This window comes from Solea senegalensis, linkage group LG19, assembly GCF_019176455.1.
Source record: "Solea senegalensis isolate Sse05_10M linkage group LG19, IFAPA_SoseM_1, whole genome shotgun sequence".
In the NCBI taxonomy this organism is placed as follows: Eukaryota; Metazoa; Chordata; class Actinopteri; order Pleuronectiformes; family Soleidae; genus Solea; species Solea senegalensis.
This window is the reverse complement of record NC_058038.1, coordinates 14,464,816-14,486,974: the sequence shown is the minus strand read 5'-3', so window position 1 is coordinate 14,486,974 and position 22,159 is coordinate 14,464,816. Positions and strand designations below refer to the sequence as shown.

Sequence of the window (22,159 nt, the reverse complement as noted above, 5' to 3'; positions counted from 1 at the left end):
GACATGAACAAAAACCCCTCAGTGCCTGAACACTTGTAATATGAATCCACCAGAGGAGGAGCCTTCAGACCACTGATGATTTCACACCAGTTTACTGTTAGTGTTGTTAGATGACAAAAATATATTTTTATAAAAAAAGACAAATTTGTATACATTATTAATTTAATACAACAGTATTATAAATACTTTATTATTAATTTTAATAATAAAATACAAGTGAATAATATTTGTTTTGTGACATTTACAAAATTCATAAATTCAAAACTAAGGTTGTCCCACAGACTGACCTGCACATATTCCAGGTTTGGAGTCTCCGTGTTGCAAAGCAAGTGGTAACACTACACATACCATGTGGACCAAATAACCAATTAAATTAATTAGAAAAGAGAATCTCGGCTGTTCCATCATGCCTAAAATGTGAATATATGAGGTCATTATTGTGCTCATGTAACAACAAAACATAGTTTCTTCCTGCTTTTCTTTGTGCTGTTTTGCAAATACACATTTTCTGCAAGCAAAGCAAGTCGAGGCAAATGAGGAATATGAATATTCAACTGACTAGTCTGATGAATGATGGACATAATGTTGATTTCTGTTTCCACAGGTGTGAGGTGTATCATCCAGCCTCATCCAGCCAAACTCAGTGGTTGTGCAGCGTGGACAGTCTTTGACCATCACCTGTCAGGTCTCTGGTTATTCTCTGACTGATAACAGCTATGCGACAGGTTGGATAAGACATCGTGAAGGAAAACCAATGGACTGGATTTTTAATCAGTGGGGTGGAGGTACCATCCGTAAAAATAGTGCTCTAGAGAACAAGTTCAGCTTCAGCAGAGACACTCCAGCAAGAACAGTAACAATACAAGGACAGAATCTGGAGCCTGAGGACACAGCTGTTTATTACTGTGTCCGTCGTCTCACAGTGACACAAAACACCAACAGACTTGTACAAAGACTCTGACTCAACCACTAACATTTAAGACAGTATTCAGTATTTGGTAACAACTGTATTTAACTGTATTCAACTTTCCAAAAACGTAGAAAACATTTTGGCTAAAATGTGATTTTGAGGCTGTAGTGTGCAACTTTTAAATCTAAACAAATGTTTCTCACATGTAAATCATTGTCAAATGAGTTCACACATTGTTGCTCAAGCCCTGCATGACTTTCTCTGAGTAAAGCTCTGTTTTCATGTCTGAGAGTGATGCATTTTATGTCATTAGCAGGTGAGGTGGAAGAAGGACACAGCATGAGTGAAGTGAGGCAGCGTCACACAGAAGCACGATGGCTGAAAACACCAAGAAGATTCCATGAAAAGTTTCAGAGGAGAATTCTTCTGCTACAAATCACCCTCACAATCATAACTGGATCATAATTACAATTGTGGCTTGTCATGTATGTGACGGTCTGATGTTGAAAGTGCACACAGCACCAACACAACACAAAGCACATCAAGCACTCCCTAAACCACTGCCTGTATGAGCCAGACACAACACATTTGCTGCTGTTCACTGTAGCTCCGAGTTTCATGGAAGCAATCTGAACGAGTAACACTGCATAAAAAACAAAAAACAAATAAACAAATAAACAATACAGACTGGAGGTTTAAAAGTGATCACACAGTGTTGGAAAACCATCATCAACTCCCTTTCTATTGTCCCCCTGTTGGTTTCCCACAATATCATTTGAGTTATTAGATAAAATCTCATCAGTTACTGAATCTTTTTTGAGCATTGGGAGGAGGAGGAGTCAATGCAAATCACTATCTTGTCATTTCTATTTATCTGACTGCAAACTAAAGACAAAACCAAACAGACACAACGACAAACACCAGTGATGACTTTGGCTACATGTCTAACGTGTCTGTTGCTAACAGCTGTTTCTGGTGAATGCCACACTTCTGCACTCATCACTTTTGTCTGTTGAAGCTCATGTTTGTCTCTGGTCTAATCAAAATCAATGTTTTTCTTCAGGCATCTACAGTCAGACTCTGACTGAATCTGAACCAGTGGTAAAGCGGCCTGGAGAGTCCCACAAACTGACATGTACCTACGCTGGAATATCTGATAGTGATGCAGCTATCAGCTGGGTCAGACAAGCTGAAGGAAAAGGCCTGGAATGGGTTGCCTTCATTTCTGCTCCAAGTGGAGACTACAAATATTATTTATCATCTGTCCAGAATCGCTTCACCATCTCCAGAGACAACGACATGGACCAGGTGTATCTGCACATGAACAGCCTGACGACTCAAGACTCTGCTGTTTATTATTGTGCTCGAGACCACGGTGACACATGAAGCCACAGAGCTGTACACAAACACTGCAGATGTGAGTCTGAGTATTCACTAAATATCACCCATCCCCCACTCAAACTAGACACATGAAATATACACATTTCTTTGATAAAAGCAATACAGCTCTTTGGATTATATACATATACAGTATATATATATATATATGTATATATACAGTATGTGTGTATGTGTGTAATGGTGTGTTATAACAATGTTACCCCACAGTTAGTTTTGGATTACAAATGACATGAATTTGAAATAAATGGAGGCAATGGTAAGAAAAATGTAATAATTAGAAACATAACACATGCAAAGATTTCATAAAAAGCTGTATATCATAATTACTATGCTTTAATACTGAATGTAAATCTGTAATGCTAACTAACATTTGAAAATGTAGGTTTGGCTTCATACCAAATGCTGACAATATAGGTCGTGTCACTCTCCAGTGCAGAAAATGGTCTTTGGTTTTTGAATGAGTGTTCATCACTGTGTACATATATGGGTATGTATGGGTATACACCCATACATTTCAATAAGTAACTGTAATATAGAATAATTGTTATATAGCAATAATTATAAATTATCCATCCATTTTCTACCACTTTATCCTCCACATGAGGGTCACGGGGGGCAGTGGAGCCAATCACAGCTGACATAGGGGAAAAGGCGGGGTACACCCTGGACAGGTCGGTGATTTTCACTCTGTTCCTATATTAACTCTGAACACACTCTTTTATTGGCTCCAGTTACACCAACACTGATGCTTCACATATTTGACTCTATGCAAACTCAGTGATCTTCCTATAAAAAGTCAACATCAGACTGACAGTGGAGCTCACAGCACGTTAGATTCATCATAAACCATGTTTCCTGTAGCTCTGCTGCTGCTGCTGTTGGCAGCTGGATCCTGTGAGTCTCTCTAGATTTGTCAGAGTCAACAAATGTTTCTTTTACAGGAAAACTTGATCATTTATAACTCAACATTTGATTCTTTTAACAGGTGTGAAGTGTGAAACATTGACACAGCCAGCCTCTGTGACTGTGCAGCCAGGTCAACGTCTGACCATCACCTGTCAGGTCTCTTATGATGTTAGTAGCTATTACACAGCTTGGATCAGACAGCCTGCAGGGAAAGGACTGGAGTGGATTGGAATGAGACGCACTGGATACACATACTACAAAGATTCTCTGAAGAACAAATTCAGTATTGACTTAGACACTTCCAGCAAAACAGTGACTCTGAATGGACAGAATATGCAGCCTGAAGACACGGCAGTGTATTACTGTGCCAGAGACACAATGATACAAACCATCAGTAGACATGAACAAAAACCCCTCAGTGCCTGAACACTTGTAACATGAATCCACCAGAGGAGGAGCCTTCAGACCACTGATGATTTCACAAGTTCACAATTTGCTCTTAATGTAATATAACAATATTTATTCATGTCAGTTTAAACACACCAAACTTACAGTCACTACAATGCCATTGTGTATAATTTTTGTAATGAATAAATGATTTAAAATAATATGATATAACGTGATATAATGGTTGAGGTATCTTTTCCAAAAACATTATGAAATTGTTGTTTCTCTTTTGTATTATTATTCTTATTTGCCTCAACTGTGAATTACTGTCTAAATGATGTCACATCAAAGGTGATATCTCAAAAGAACTGAATCATGTGAACAAAGTATTGTATTAGGGTTAAACAACCCCCAAAACATTTCAAATAAAAACAAGGTAACAAATACATTAAGAAATAACACACATTGTACCTTCAAAAAATACAAACATGTAATCGGTTAGATATTAGGTTATAATCACAAATAGTAACACAAGCAAAATCTGGAACAGCATAGTTTTAATTGATAAAAAGCTTTCAGTTTTGGTGCAACTGAGACAGACACCATTTGTCTTTTGGGCAAACCAGCTTCAACAGAATTCAGTTTACTAAATATAGTGGTATTTTGATTTAGATAACGCTAAATGTTTTCTCTATTTTTGTTCACTTTAAATACGAATTGAAATACAGAAAAATAAAGATATATTAACAGAATTAATGCAACAGTGACATAATGCTATAGTGATATACTGAGTTCATTGATAAGATGTGTTAACAGTAGAAAGAAAATCACTCAGGGAATCTTAAATATTGAAGAACAAAGTTCCACAATTCATAGAATAAGAATTAGAGCAATGATCCTTGTCAGAGTTTCAAATACTGAAAATTACACATTGTTTGAAAATATTAATATTTTCAGTTATGTTTATCGCTATATCATTTACAACAAAAGCTAAACTGACGGTTATTGTATCACTTTAAACACAGTGTAAATGTGTTTGAATAAGTTGAAGCAGAGGTGATTTTCACTCTGTTCCTATAATAACTCTGAACACACTCTTTTATTGGCTCCAGTTACACCAACACTGATGCTTCACATATTTGACTCTATGCAAACTCAGTGATCTTCCTATAAAAAGTCAACATCAGACTGACAGTGGAGCTCACAGCACGTTAGATTCATCATAAACCATGTTTCCTGTAGCTCTGCTGCTGCTGCTGTTGGCAGCTGGATCCTGTGAGTCTCTCTAGATTTGTCAGAGTCAACAAATGTTTCTTTTACAGGAAAACTTGATCATTTATAACTCAACATTTGATTCTTTTAACAGGTGTGAAGTGTGAATCATTGACACAGCCAGCCTCTGTGACTGTGCAGCCAGGTCAGCGTCTGACCATCACCTGTCAGGTCTCTTATGATGTTAGTAGCTATTACACAGCTTGGATCAGGCAGCCTGCAGGGAAAGGACTGGAGTGGATTGGAATGACAGACACCGATGACACATACTACAAAGATTCACTGAAAAACAAATTCAGTATTGATGGAGACACTTCCAGTAACAGGGTGACTCTGAATGGACAGAATATGCAGCCTGAAGACACTGCAGTGTATTACTGTGCCAGAGACACAATGATACAAACCATCAGTAGACATGAACAAAAACCCCTCAGTGCCTGAACACTTGTAACATGAATCCACATGAGGAGGAGCCTTCAGACCACTGATGATTTCACACCAGTTCACAATTTGCTCTTAATTTAATATAACAATATTTATTCATGTCAGTTTAAACACACCAAACTTACAGTCACTACAATGCTATTGTGTATAATTTTTGTAATGAATAAATGATTTAAAATAATATGATATAACATGATATAATGGTTGAGGTATCTTTTCCAAAAACATTATGAAATTGTTGTTTCTCTTTTGTATTATTATTTGCCTCAACTGTGAATTACTGTCTAAATGATGTCACATCAAAGGTGATATCTCAAAAGAACTGAATCATGTGAACAAAGTATTTTATTAGGGTTAAACAACCCCCAAAACATTTCAAATAAAAACAAGGTAACAAATACATTAAGAAATAACACACATTGTACCTTAAAAAAAGTACAAACATGTAATCGGTTAGATATTAGGTTATAATCACAAATAGTAACACAAGCAAAATCTGGAACAGCATAGTTTTAATTGATAAAAAGCTTTCAGTTTTGGTGCAACTGAGACAGACACCATTTGTCTTTTGGGCAAACCAGCTTCAACAGAATTCAGTTTACTAAATATAGTGGTATTTTGATTTAGATAACGCTAAATGTTTTCTCTATTTTTGTTCACTTTAAATACGAATTGAAATACAGAAAAATAAAGATATATTAACAGAATTAATGCAACAGTGACATAACGCTATAGTGATATACTGAGTTCATTGATAAGATGTGTTAACAGTAGAAAGAAAATCACTCAGGGAATCTTAAATATTGAAGAACAAAGTTCCACAATTCATAGAATAAGAATTAGAGCAATGATCCTTGTCAGAGTTTCAAATACTGAAAATTACACATTGTTTGAAAATATTTATATTTTCAGTTATGTTTATCGCTATATCATTTACAACAAAAGCAAAACTGACAGTTATTGTATCACTTTAAACACAGAGTAAATGTGTTTGAATAAGTTGAAGCAGAGGTGATTTTCACTCTGTTCCAATAATAACTCTGAACACACTCTTTTATTGGCTCCAGTTACACCAACACTGATGCTTCACATATTTGACTCTATGCAAACTCAGTGATCTTCCTATAAAAAGTCAACATCAAACTGACAGTGGAGCTCACAGCACGTTAGATTCATCATAAACCATGTTTCCTGTAGCTCTGCTGCTGCTGCTGTTGGCAGCTGGATCCTGTGAGTCTCTCTAGATTTGTCAGAGTCAACAAATGTTTCTTTTACAGGAAAACTTGATCATTTATAACTCAACATTTGATTCTTTTAACAGGTGTGAAGTGTGAAACATTGACACAGCCAGCCTCTGTGACTGTGCAGCCAGGTCAACGTCTGACCATCACCTGTCAGGTCTCTTATTCTCTTAGCTATTGGACAGCTTGGATCAGGCAGCCTGCAGGGAAAGGACTGGAGTGGATTGGAGTGAAAAGCACTGGAAGCTCATACTATAAAGATTCACTGAAGAACAAATTCAGTATTGACTTAGACACTTCCAGCAAAACAGTGACTCTGAATGGACAGAATATGCAGCCTGAAGACACTGCAGTGTATTACTGTGCCAGATACACAATGATACAAACCATCAGTAGACATGAACAAAAACCCCTCAGTGCCTGAACACTTGTAACATGAATCCACCAGAGGAGGAGCCTTCAGACCACTGATGATTTCACACCAGTTCACTGTTTCTGCCTTAAAAGTTCACAAATTGCTCTTAATTTAATATAATAATGAATATAATCAGTATAAAAACACCAACCTTACAGTCACTACAATGTCATTGTCTATAATTGTTGAAATGTATGAAGATTTTAAAATAGTATTCTGTAACATAATATAATGGTTGAGGTATCTTTTCGTGAAATATTTAGAAATTGTTTCTCTTTTGTATTTTTATTCTTATTTGCCTCAGCAGTGAATTACTGTGTAATTGATGTCACACCAAAGGTGATATCTCAGAAGAACTGAATCATGTGAAGAAAGTGTTTTATAAGGATCAAACAAATACATTTTTGAAATAAAAGTAACGTAACAAATACTTTAACACATAACCCACATTGTATTCTACAAGTATAAAACACATTTTATTGCTTGGATATTAGGTTATAATCACAATCTATAAAAATCTATAAAAATGTCTCTTCGGCAAAACCAGCTTCATGTTTTGGTGCATGTTTTGTTCACTTTAAATACCAATTTAAACAGAAAACTACAGGTATATTAACAGACTAATTAATGCAACAGTGATATAATGCAATAGTGATATACTGAGTTCACTGATAAGATGTGTTGACAGTAAAGGAAGATCACTTCAATATTGAAGATTTAAGTTCCACAATTCATAAAATAACAATTAGAATTGATGCTTCACATATTTGACTCTATGCAAACTCAGTGATCTTCCTATAAAAAGTCTACATCAGACTGACAGTGGAGCTCACAGCACGTTAGATTCATCATAAACCATGTTTCCTGTAGCTCTGCTGCTGCTGCTGTTGGCAGCTGGATCCTGTGAGTCTCTCTAGATTTGTCAGAGTCAACAAATGTTTCTTTTACAGGAAAACTTGATCATTTATAAGTCAACATTTGATTCTTTTAACAGGTGTGAAGTGTCAAACATTGACACAGCCAGCCTCTGTGACTGTGCAGCCAGGTCAACGTCTGACCATCACCTGTCAGGTCTCTTATTCTATTAGTGACTATCACACAGCTTGGATCAGACAGCCTGCAGGGAAAGGACTGGAGTGGATTGGAATGAGACGCACTGGATACACATACTACAAAGATTCTCTGAAGAACAAATTCAGTATTGACTTAGACACTTCCAGCAAAACAGTGACTCTGAATGGACAGAATATGCAGCCTGAAGACACTGCAGTGTATTACTGTGCCAGAGACACAATGATACAAACCATCAGTAGACATGAACAAAAACCCCTCAGTGCCTGAACACTTGTAACATGAATCCACCAGAGGAGGAGCCTTCAGACCACTGATGATTTCACACCAGTTTACTGTTAGTGTTGTGAGATGACAAACATATATTTTTATAAACAAAAAAAGAAACATTTGAATAAATTGTTGTTAACTTATTATTAATAAATAATAATTATAAATACTTTATTAATTTTAATAATAAAACTTATGTAAATAATATATGTTTTGTGGCAATTACAAAATTCATAAATTCAAAACTAAGGTTGTCCCACAGACTGACCTGCACATATTCTGGGTTTGGAGTCTTCTTGTTGCAAATGCAAGTGCTAACACTACACATACCCTGTGGCCCAATTAATAAATTAGATGAATTAGGAAAAGAGAATCTGGGCCATTCCATCATGCCTATAAGGTGAATATATGAGGTCATTATTGAGCTCATGTAACAACAAAACATAGTTTCTTCCTGCTTTTCTTTGTGCTGTTTTGCAAATACACATTTTTACAGCTGAGAGTGAAAAGGAAGTTAAAGACACTTTTACGCGTAAATGTGCATCATTTTATTTACCTATTTTTAAAAAATCTGGCAACCGACTTAAGCTATGTTTCAGCATAGATTTTCATTGGGATTGCAGCTGCTGTTTTAAGCACTGAAGGTCACTGTTGTACATATTGTAACATCGGTGCACACACAGCAGGCAGCAGACGTTTCTCTTTGAACAAGATGGCTTTTTATTCAACGTGCCAACGCAGACATGAACACGGGTTGTTGTTTTGGCCCCAACTCACGCCCCTCAGAAGATAAACACAACTTTCCAAAACCCCAGTCTCAGACACGGACAGACACTGTGCATGCGCATACTTGGAATCTCTCGCAAAAACCTTAAAGGAACAGTAACCGTGCACTTTTGTCAACACACACACATTGAAAATAAATCGTGCAACTAACACATCCCCTTCAGGATTGTTACAATATTTTACACACGTGACCTTGAACTGTGTAAAAACAACACCCACACTCAAACAGCATAAATGTACACAAGCACACACACACACACACATTGTCATGTCCTGTGTTCAGTGTAAAGTCTGCGTCAGTTAGTTTAGTTTATGTGTACTCCTGGTTTTATTTTGGTGAAGGGTTTTTCTGTCTTCCTGTCTGCACTTCATCTGTCTCGTCTAGTCTGGTTGATTCCCTGATTGTCTGCACCTGGTGTTAATCAGTTCATGCTCCTTAAATACGCCCTCCTCCCTTTGTCCTGTGTCAGTGTGTCATGTATGTTTCCTTGTCCTGCACCTCATGGTTTCCCTTCTAGATTACCACGTCTGCTTCATCTTGTTCTCTGTGCCTGGCTCAATGTCGTCTGACCCTGTTTTGGATTTATTACCTGACCTTGAGTAAGACTTTGCTTTGTTAAAATGAACTATTTTGTTTAAAGTGAGATCTCTGCCTCTGCCTTGTGCATTTTGGTTTGTGTTGGAGTGCGTTGTGGCCATGTGTAACCAATTATATATGAGATTCCACTTGCTGTGTATTGGAAATGTATTTTTGGGAGTTTAGTGGCTCAATAGCGCCCTCTTTTAGTGGCAGTTGATGAATGCTCAGTGCACGTTAGAAATGCTGCTAGTTAATGAGAGGTGCGTTCAAGGTGAGTTGCAAGTGCAGCAGTGCGTACAATTATTGTTGTGCTGCACGGGAGCCGTCTATCGAGCCTGTATGTGACCAGAACATATTCTGTTCCTGTCCAGAATAAACAATGTTATGAACTGCAACACAAGACTCCTGGCCATCATTTAACACAACGCAGAGTCGAGGGCTTGAACCAGCCAGCTACAACAAAGTGTGGTTGAGTTCGGTTACACGTGACACACATTATTGTTCTATAGAGGGCAGGGTTTGTTAATCAGTCGTTATCAAGCTTCTGCAGTGCTTTCTGATGAACTGACCATTTGAATCAGGTGTGTTGGAACCCTGCTATAGAGGGCAGTTAAAGCTTTATTTTTCAGACAGTCATCTCACTTTACTCACCTTTGAACCACAAGAGCTTAATCCTAGACTAACTGCAAGTAACAATGACTGCACACTTTGGTAGTTCATAAAAACAAACAAATCGACTGGAGTTCAACTAAAGCAGAAAAGTGAATGAGATGCTTTTGATGGTGCTTTAATTGCAGTGTCTCAAATAACAAGTTCTTCTGCCACTTTGTCCTCGACAGGGTCACGGGGGGTGTTGGTCCAATCCCAGCTGACATGGGGCAATAGGTGGGGTACATCCTGGTAGTCAGTCCATCACAGGGACACATGGAGACAAACAAGCATCCACTCTCACACTGACAAACAATTTAGAGTGTCCAATTTGCCTAATCCCTGAATCTGCATGTTTTTCAGTCTTAATATTAAAAAGTTCTTATTTGTCTCGTCTGTAAATTACTGTCGAAATGATATCGCACCAAAAGTGACAACTCAGAAGAAATGAAGATGAAGTATTTTGTTTGTTTAAAATATAAAATGAAGAATTACAATAGCATAAAGTAACATAATTTTAAGAATCTTGTTTAGAAATATCATTCTTTTCAATACATTAGAGCAACATAATATATGGCAAAACTGACAGTTATTTTATCACTTTAAACACAGACTGAATGTGTTTGAATAAGTTGAAGCGGAGGTGATATTACTGTGTCCGACATCTCACAGTGACACAAAACACCAACAGACTTGTACAAAAACTCTGACTCAACCACAAACATTTAAGACAGTATTCAGTATTTGGTAACAACTGTATTCAACTTTCCAAAAACGTAGAAAACATTTTGGCTTAAAATTAAATTTTGAGGCTGTAGTGTGTAACTTTTAAATCTAAACATGTTTCTCACATGTAAATCATTGTCAAATGAGTTCACACATTGTTGCTCAAGCCCTGCATGACTTTCTCTTAGTAAAGATCTGTTTTCATGTCTGAGAGTGATGCATTTTATGTCATTAGCAGGTGAGGTGGAAGAAGGACACAGCATGAGTGAAGTGAGGCAGCGTCACACAGAAGCACGATGGCTGAAAACACCAAGAAGAGTCCATGAAACGTTTCAGAGGAGAATTCTTCTGCTACAAATCACCCTCACAATCATATCTGGATCATAATCACAATTGTGGCTTGTCATGTATGTGACGGTCTGATGTTGAAAGTGCACACAGCACCAACACAACACAAAGCACATCAAGCACTCCCTAAACCACTGCCTGTATGAGCCAGACACAACACATTTGCTGCTGTTCACTGTAGCTCCGAGTTTCATGGAAGCAATCTGAACGAGTAACACAGCATAAAAAACAAAAAACAAAAAACAAATAAACAATACAGACTGGAGGTTTAAAAGTGATCACACAGTGTTGGAAAACCATCATCAACTCGCTTTCTATTGTCCCCCTGTTGGTTCCCCACAATGGCAGAGATGAGACAATTTACATCACCAAAGATCTGTTTTATTTCATATGTGCAGAGATTAACATTCACCTGGAGAAAAACTAAACATACTACCAAGAAGGTGTCTGTTGACCCTTTAAAAAGGTTATAATGAGAACATAAAAATGATAAACAAGATATTTTAAAAATATCCTTAACCCATATCCTTTGCGTTATTAGATAAAATCTCATCCGTTACTGAATCTTTTTTGAGCATTGCGAGGAGGAGGAGTCAATGCAAATCACTATCTTGTCATTTCTATTTATCTGACTGCAAACTAAAGACAAAACCAAACAGACACAACGACAAACACCAGCGATGACTTTGGCTACATGTCTAACGTGTCTGTTGCTAACAGCTGTTTCTGGTGAATGCCACACTTCTGCACTCATCACTTTTGTCTGTTGAAGCTCATGTTTGTCTCTGGTCTAATCAAAATCAATGTTTTTCTTCAGGCATCTACAGTCAGACTCTGACTGAATCTGAACCAGTGATAAAGCGGCCTGGAGAGTCCCACAAACTGACATGTACCTACGCTGGAATATCTGATAGTGATGCAGATATCAGCTGGGTCAGACAAGCTGAAGGAAAAGGCCTGGAATGGGTTGCCTTCATTTCTGCTCCAAGTGGAAGCAACAAATATTATTCATCATCTGTCCAGAATCACTTCACCATCTCCAGAGACAACGACATGGACCAGGTGTATCTGCACATGAACAGCCTGACGACTCAAGACTCTGCTGTTTATTATTGTGCTCGAGACCACGGTGACACATGAAGCCACAGAGCTGTACACAAACACTGCAGATGTGAGTCTGAGTATTCCCTAAATATCACCCATCCCCCACTCAAACTAGACACATAAAATATACACATTTCTTTGATAAAAGCAATACAGCTCTTTGGATTATATACATATACAATATATATATGTATATATACAGTATGTGTGTATGTGTGTAATGGTGTGTTATAACAATGTTACCCCACAGTTAGTTTTGGATTACAAATGACATGAATTTGAAATAAATGGAGGCAATGGTAAGAAAAATGTAATAATTAGAAACATAACACATGCATACAGTTCATAAAAAGCTGTATATCATAATTAATATGCTTTAATACTGAATGTAAATCTGTAACGCTAACTAACATTTGAAAATGTAAGTTTGGCTTCATACCAAATGCTGACAATATAGTTCGTGTCACTCTTCAGTGCAGAAAATGGTCTTTGGTTTTTGAATGAGTGTTCATCACTGTGTACATATATGGGTATGTATGGGTATACACCCATACATTTCAATAAGTAACTGTAATATAAAGTAATTGTTATATAGCAATAATTATAAATTATCCATCCATTTTCTACCACTTTATCCTCCACATGAGGGTCACTGGAGCCCATCACAGCTGACATAGGGCAAAAGGCGGGGTACACCCTGGACAGGTCGGTGATTTTCACTCTGTTCCTATATTAACTCTGAACACACTCTTTTATTGGCTCCAGTTACACAAACACTGATGCTTCACATATTTGACTCTATGCAAACTCAGTGATCTTCCTATAAAAAGTCAACATCAGACTGACAGTGGAGCTCACAGCACGTTAGATTCATCATAAACCATGTTTCCTGTAGCTCTGCTGCTGCTGCTGTTGGCAGCTAGATCCTGTGAGTCTCTCTAGCTTTGTCAGAGTCAACAAATGTTTCTTTTACAGGAAAACTTGATCATTTATAACTCAACATTTGATTTTTTTAACAGGTGTGAAGTGTGAAACATTGACACAGCCAGCCTCTGTGACTGTGCAGCCAGGTCAACGTCTGACCATCACCTGTCAGGTCTCTTATTCTGTTAGTAGCTATTACACAGCTTGGATCAGGCAGCCTGCAGGGAAAGGACTGGAGTGGATTGGAGTGAAAAGCACTGGAAGCTCATACTATAAAGATTCACTGAAGAACAAATTCAGTATTGATATACACACTTCCAGCAAAACAGTGACTCTGAATGGACAGAATATGCAGCCTGAAGACACTGCAGTGTATTACTGTGCCAGACACACAATGATACAAACCATCAGTAGACATGAACAAAAACCCCTCAGTGCCTGAACACTTGTAACATGAATCCACCAGAGGAGGAGCCTTCAGACCACTGATGATTTCACACCAGTTTACTGTTACTGCCTTAAAAGTTGACAAATTGTTCCTCATGTAAAATAATATTTGTTTATGTCAGTTTAAACACACCAAACTTACAGTCACTACAATGTCATTGTATATATTTTTTGTAATGTAAAAGGATTTTAAAATAATATGATATAACATAATATAATGGTTGAGGTATATTTTCCTGAAACATTTAGAAATAGTTGTTTCTCTTTTGTATTGTTTTTGTTATTTTCCTCGGCTGTGAGTTACTGTCTAAATGATGTCACATCAAAGGTGATATCTCAGAAAAACTGAATCATGTGAACAAAGTATTATATTAGGACGAAAAAAATAAATGAAATGTTTCAAATAAAAGTAAGGTAACACATACATTAAGAAATAACACATATTGTATCATAAAAGTATAAAAACAAATGTTATCAGTTAGATATTAGGTTATAATCAAAAATAGTAACGAAAGCAAAATCTGAAACAGCCCAGATTTAATCTACAAAAAACTTTCAGTTTTGGTGCAACTATATTTTTTTCCTCCGCAGAATTTGTTATTGATTCTAGAGACTGACACCATTAGGCCTTTGGGCACACCAGCTTCAGCAAAATTCAGTTTATTATATAGAGTGGTATTTTGATTTTTGTTGACTTTAGATACAAATTGAAATACAGAAAAATAAAGATATATTAACAGGATTAAACCTACAGTGACAAACTGCTCCAATGATATACTAAGTTCACTAATAAAATGTGTTAGCATTAAAAAAAGATCACTGGAAAATGTAAATATTGAAGATTTAAGTTCCATAATTCATATAATAACAATTAGAGCACTGATCCTTGTTAGAGTTTTCAAATACTGAAAATTACATTGTTTGAAAATATTAATATTTTCAGTGTTTTATCTAGCGCTATATCATTTACAACAAAAGCAAAACTGACAGTTATTTTATCACTTTAAACACAGAGTAAATGTGTTTGAATAAGTTGAATCAGAGGTGATTTTCACTCTGTTCCTATAATAACACTGAACACACTCTTTTATTGGCTCCAGTTACACCAACACTGATGCTTCACATATTTGACTCTATGCAAACTCAGTGATCTTCCTATAAAAAGTCAACATCAGACTGACAGTGGAGCTCACAGCACGTTAGATTCATCATAAACCATGTTTCCTGTAGCTCTGCTGCTGCTGCTGTTGGCAGCTGGATCCTGTGAGTCTCTCTAGATTTGTCAGAGTCAACAAATGTTTCTTTTACAGGAAAACTTGATCATTTATAACTCAACATTTGATTCTTTTAACAGGTGTGAAGGGTGAAACATTGACACAGCCAGCCTCTGTGACTGTGCAGCCAGGTCAACGTCTGACCATCACCTGTCAGGTCTCTTATGATCTTGGCTATTGGACAGCTTGGATCAGGCAGCCTGCAGGGAAAGGACTGGAGTGGATTGGAGTGAAAGGCACTGGAAGCTCATACTACAAAGATTCATTGAAGAACAAATTCAGTATTGACTTAGACACTTCCAGCAAAACAGTGACTCTGAATGGACAGAATATGCAGCCTGAAGACACTGCAGTGTATTACTGTGCCAGACACACAATGATACAAACCATCAGTAGACATGAACAAAAACCCCTCAGTGCCTGAACACTTGTAACATGAATCCACCAGAGGAGGAGCCTTCAGACCACTGATGATTTCACACCAGTTTACTGTTAGTGTTGTTAGATGACAAAAATATATTTTTATAAACAAATTAATACAAATGTAAATAAATTGTTGTTAACTTAGTACAACATGATTATAAATATGGGTTTTAAAAATGAAATATATTCAAATAATAAATGTTTTGTTACAATTACAAAATTCAAAACTACAAATCCAAGGTTGTCCTACAGACCTGCACATATTCAGGGTTTGGAGGTCATCACTGGAATTCTTGGATCAGACAGGCACCTGGAAAAGGACTGAGTGAGTTGCTATCAGTGATCGTAGTGGCACCACATACTACTCTCAGTAGCTACAGTGATAGTGACTGCAGTTGGTTCAAATTAAAGCTGTACAAGAATTTACAGTGTTTGTTTCACAGGGATGATACGTCCTGATAATGTATTGCAAAAGGCACATATTGCATGAAAGACAAAAATGACTGTAAACCCAGTAATACGTGCACACAAACCACAAAAATCAATATCATTTGGAAAACATAACAAAATGTGTTTGAAGGATTCCTATGACGATACATTTTAAAACATATTATGTAATCTTAGAGTAGAGAAATAGGTTTTTATACTGAACAATGGTCGTACATGGTTGGATCATACACACAGTAATGAGTGAATTTTTATTTGTGTACTGCCATCCATCCAACAACAGAGTTAGTAGCACTTAAACACATGGGATGCCAGCAGAGAGTGATACCAAACCTAAGTCTCTCAAAAACATCTCAACCACAGGATAAGAAAACAATGGTCCACATTAAAATATAGACAGCTGAGAGTGAAAAGGAAGTTAAAGACACTTTTACACATAAATGTGAATCATCTTATTTACCTATTTTAAAATTCTGGCAACCGCTTGAGCTATGTTTCAGCATAGTTTTTCATTGGGATAGCAGTTGCTGTTTTAAACACTGAAGGTCACTGTTGTACATATTTTACACATGTGACCTTGAACTGTGTAAAAACAACACCCACACTCAAACAGCATAAATGTACACAAGCACACACACACATACACATTGTCATGTCCTGTGTTCAGTGTTAAGTCTGCGTCAGTTAGTTTAGTTTATGTGTACTCCTGGTTTTATTTTGGTGAAGGGTTTTTCTGTCTTCCTGTCTGCACTTCATCTGTCTCGTCTAGTCTGGTTGATTCCCTGATTGTCTTCACCTGGTGTTAATCAGTTCATGCTCCTTAAATACGCCCTCCTCCCTTTGTCCTGTGTCAGTGTGTCATGTATGTTTCCTCGTCCTGCACCTCATGGTTTCCCTTCTAGATTACCACGTCTGCTTCATCTTGTTCTCTGTGCCTGGCTCACTGTCGTCTGACCCTGTTTTGGATTTATTACCTGACCTTGAGTAAGACTTTGCTTTGTTAAAATGAACTATTTTGTTTAAAGTGAGATCTCTGCCTCTGCCTTGTGCGTTTTGGTTTGTGTTTGAGTGCGCTGTGGCCGTGTGTAAACAATTATATATGAGATTCCACTTGCTGTGTATTGGAAATGTATTTTTGGGAGTTTAGTGGCTCAATAGCGCCCTCTTTTAGTGGCAGTTGATGAATGCTCAGTGCACGTTAGAAATGCTGCTAGTTAATGAGAGGTGCGTTCAAGGTGAGTTGCAAGTGCAGCAGTGCGTACAATTATTGTTGTGCTGCACGGGAGCCGTCTATCGAGCCAGAAGTTTACATACACTCTATAAAAAGACCCAGGGATGAACCAGACTTGTGCAAGTCCACAATTCTCTTCCTGATATCTTGGCTGATTTCTTTTGACTTTCCCAAGATGTTATACAAAGAAGCATTGTGTTTCAAGTGTGCCTTAAAATACATCCACAGGTGTGTCTCTAATTAACTCAAATGTTGTCAATAAACCTATCAGAAGCTTCCAAAGACATGACATCTTCATTTGGGCTTTCCCAAATTCTTTAAAGGCTTAATAATCTTAGTGTATGTAAACTTCTGACTTTGAAGAAAGTAATAAAAAATTGTCTAAAAAAAATATCATTCTCTCATTATTCTGACATTTAGCAAATTGAAATAATTTTTTTAATCCTAACGGACCTAAATCGGGAATAGTGATTGTCTGATTTCATGTCAGACAGTGAGGATAAAAAAAGCATATGTGTCTTTTTATAGAGTGTATGTAAACTTCTGGTTTCAACTGTATAACAATTTTAAAATAATATGATATAACACAATATAATGGTTGAGGTATATTTTCCAAAAATATTTAGAAATTGTTGTTTCTCTTATTATTCTTGTTTGCCTCAGCAGTGAATTACTGTCTAAATGATGTCACATCAAAGGTGATATCTCAGAACTGAATCATGTGAACAAAGTGTTATAGGATGAAAATAAAGAAATAACATGTTTGAAATAAAAGTAAGGTAACAAATACATACACTAACAACCCACATTGTATCTTAAAATAATGAAAACAAATTGTATCACTTACTGTAGATATACGATTATAATCACAAAAGGTAACAAAAGCAATATCTGAAACAGCACAATTTCAATACACTGCTCAAAAAAAAAAAGGGAACACTTAAAGAACACAATGTAACTCCAAGTCAATCACACTTCTGTGAAATCAAACTGACCACTTAGGAAGCAACACTGAGTGACGATCAATTTCACATGCTGTTGTGCAAATGGAATAGAAAACAGGTGGAAATTATAGGCAATTAGCAAGACACCCTCAGTAAAGGAGTGGTTCTGCAGGTGGTGACCACAGACCACTTCTCAGTTCCTGTGCTTTCTGGCTGATGTTTTGGTCACTTTTGAAAGCTGGCGGTGCTCTCACTCTAGTGGTAGCATGAGACGGAGTCTACAACCCACACAAGTGGCTCAGGTCGTGCAGCTCATCCAGGATGGCACATCAATGCGAGCTGTGGCAAGGTTTGCTGTGTCTGTCAGTGTAGTGTCCAGAGCATGGAGGCGCTACCAGGAGACAGGCCAGTACATCAGGAGACGTGGAGGAGGCCATAGGAGGGCAACAACCCAGCAGCAGGACCGCTACCTCCGCCTTTGTGCAAGGAGGAATAGGAGGAGCACTGCCAGAGCCCTGCAAATAGACCTCCAGCAGGCTACAAATGTGCATGTGTCTGCTCAAACGGTCAGAAACAGACTCCATGAGGGTGGTATGAGGGCCCAACATCCACAGGTAGGGGTTGTGCTTACAGCCCAACACCGTGCAGGACGTTTGGCATTCACCAGAGAACACCAAGATTGGCAAATATGCCACTGGCGCCCTGTGCTCTTCACAGATGAAATCAGGTTCACACTGAGAGCACATGTGACAGACGTGCCAGAGTCTGGAGACGCCGTGGAGAATGTTATGCTGCCTGCAACATCCTCCAGCATGACCGGTTTGGCAGTGGGTCAGTAAGGGTGTGTAGTGGCATTTCTTTGGGGGGCCGCACAGCCCTCCATGTGCTCGCCAGAGTTAGCCGGACTGCCATTAGATACCGAGATGAGGTCCTCAGACCCCCTGTGAGACCATATGCTGGTGCAGTTGGACCTGGGTTCATCCTAATGCCGGACAATGCTAGACCTCATGTGGCTGGAGTGTGTCAGCAGTTCCTGCAAGACGAAGGCATTGATGCTATGGACTGGCCCGTCCGTCCCCCAGATCTGAATCAAATTGAGCACATCTGGGACATCATGTCTCGCTCCATCCACCAACGCCACTTTGGCGTTGGCACCACAGACTGTCCAGGAGTTGGTGGATGCTTTAGTCCAGGTCTGGGAGGAAATCCCTCAGCAGACCATCTGCCACCTCACCTCATCAGGAGCATGCCCAGGCATTGTAGGGAGGTCATACAGGCATGTGGAGGCCACACACTACTGAGCCTCATTTTGACTTGTTTTAAGGACATTACATCAAAGTTGGATCAGCCTGTAGTGTGTTCTTCCACTTTCATTTTGAGTGTGATTCCAATTCCAGACCTCCATGGGTTAATACATTTGATTTCCATTGTTCATTTTTGTGTGATTTTGTTGGCAGCACATTCAACTATGTAAAGATGAAAGTATTTAATAAGAATATTTCATTCATTCAGATCTAGGATGTGTTATTTTAGTGTTCCCTTTATTTGTTTGAGCAGTGTATAGAAATTGTGTTTTGGTGCAAGTTTTGTTCACTTTAAATAAGAACTGAAATACAGAAAGCTACAGATATATTAGCAGAATAATTCATTTTACAGTGACACAATGTTATAGTGATATACTGAATTCACTGAGAAAATGTCTTGACAGTAAAAGAAAATCACTCAGGAAAACTAAAATATGAAGATTTAAGTTCCATAATTCAATTGGAGCAATGATTCTTGTCAGAGTTTTCAAATACTGAAAAGTACACTTTGTTTGAAAATATGAATATGTTCAGTGTTTTATTTATCATTATATAATTTACAACAAAAGCAAAACTGTTATTTTATCAATTTAAACACAGTGTAAATGTGTTTGAATAAGTTGAAGCAGAGGTGATTTTCACTCTGTTCCTATAATAACTCTGAACACACTCTTTTATTGGCTCCAGTTACACCAACACTGATGCTTCACATATTTGACTCTATGCAAACTCAGTGATCTTCCTATAAAAAGTCAACATCAGACTGACAGTGGAGCTCACAGCACGTTAGATTCATCATAAACCATGTTTCCTGTAGCTCTGCTGCTGCTGCTGTTGGCAGCTGGATCCTGTGAGTCTCTCTAGATTTGTCAGAGTCAACAAATGTTTCTTTTACAGGAAAACGTGATCATTTATAACTCAACATTTGATTCTTTTAACAGGTGTGAAGTGTGAAACATTGACACAGCCAGCCTCTGTGACTGTGCAGCCAGGTCAGCGTCTGACCATCACCTGTCAGGTCTCTTATTCTGTTAGTAGCTATTACACAGCTTGGATCAGGCAACCTGCAGGGAAAGGACTGGAGTGGATTGTAGTGGGACGACGTGGATCCACCACTTACTACAAAGATTCACTGAAGAACAAATTCAGTATTGATATACACACTTCCAGCAACACAGTGACTCTGAATGGACAGAATATGCAGCCTGAAGACACTGCAGTGTATTACTGTGCCAGAGACACAATGATACAAACCATCAGTAGACATGAACAAAAACCCCTCAGTGCCTGAACACTTGTAACATGAATCCACCAGAGGAGGAGCCTTCAGACCACTGATGATTTCACACCAGTTTAGTGTTTCTTCCTTAAAAGTTGACAAATTGTTCCTCATGTAAAATAATATTTGTTTATGTCAGTTTAAACACACCAAACTTACAGTCACTACAATGTCATTGTATTTATTTTTTGTAATGTAAAACGATTTTAAAATAATATGATATAACATAATATAATGGTTGAGGTATCTTTTCCTGAAACATTTAGAAATAGTTGTTTCTCTTTTGTATTATTATTGTTATTTTCCTCAGCTGTGAGTTACTGTCTAAATGATGTCACATCAAAGGTGATATCTCAGAAGAACTGAATCATGTGAACAAAGTATTATATTAGGACAAAAAAAAGAAATTAAATGTTTCAAATAAAAGTAAGGTAAAACATACATTAAGAAATAACACATATTGTATCATAAAAGTATAAAAACAAATGTTATCAGTTAGATATTAGGTTATAATCAAAAATAGTAACAAAAGCAAAATCTGAAACAGCACAGATTTAATCTACAAAAAACTTTCAGTTTTGGTGCAACTGTATTTTTTTCCTCCACAGAATTTGTTATTGATTCTAGAGACTGACACCATTTGGCCTTTGGGCACACCAGCTTCAGCAAAATTCAGTTTATTATATAGAGTGGTATTTTGATTTTTGTTGACTTTAGATACAAATTGAAATACAGAAAAATAAAGATATATTAACAGGATTAAACCTACAGTGACAAACTGCTCCAATGATATACTAAGTTCACTAATAAAATGTGTTAGCATTAAAAAAAGATCACTGGAAAATGTAAATATTGAAGATTTAAGTTCCATAATTCATATAATAACAATTAGAGCACTGATCCTTGTTAGAGTTTTCAAATACTGAAAATTACATTGTTTGAAAATATTAATATTTTCAGTGTTTTATCTAGCGCTATATCATTTACAACAAAAGCAAAACTGACAGTTATTTTATCACTTTAAACACAGAGTAAATGTGTTTGAATAAGTTGAAGCAGAGGTGATTTTCACTCTGTTCCTATAATAACTCTGAACACACTCTTTTATTGGCTCCAGTTACACCAACACTGATGCTTCACATATTTGATTCTATGCAAACTCAGTGATCTTCCTATAAAAAGTCAACATCAGACTGACAGTGGAGCTCACAGCACGTTAGATTCATCATAAACCATGTTTCCTGTAGCTCTGCTGCTGCTGCTGTTGGCAGCTGGATCCTGTGAGTCTCTCTAGATTTGTCAGCGTCAACAAATGTTTCTTTTACAGGAAAACTTGATCATTTATAACTCAACATTTGATTCTTTTAACAGGTGTGA

The 22,159-nt window shown here is 37.3% G+C and overlaps 2 gene segments (V, D, J or C); both read left to right on the top strand.

Annotated features, from left to right (window-relative positions):
• The first annotated feature begins 1,820 nt into the window (after window positions 1-1,820).
• Window positions 1,821-2,313, top strand: LOC122785373. The segment is given in 2 exon segments: window positions 1,821-1,885; window positions 1,974-2,313. Coding segments are annotated over 2 exon segments (372 nt in total).
• A 9,731-nt stretch (window positions 2,314-12,044) lies between these two features.
• LOC122785374 lies at window positions 12,045-12,601 on the top strand. The segment is given in 2 exon segments: window positions 12,045-12,134; window positions 12,223-12,601. Coding segments are annotated over 2 exon segments (372 nt in total).
• Window positions 12,602-22,159: the final 9,558 nt, after the last annotated feature.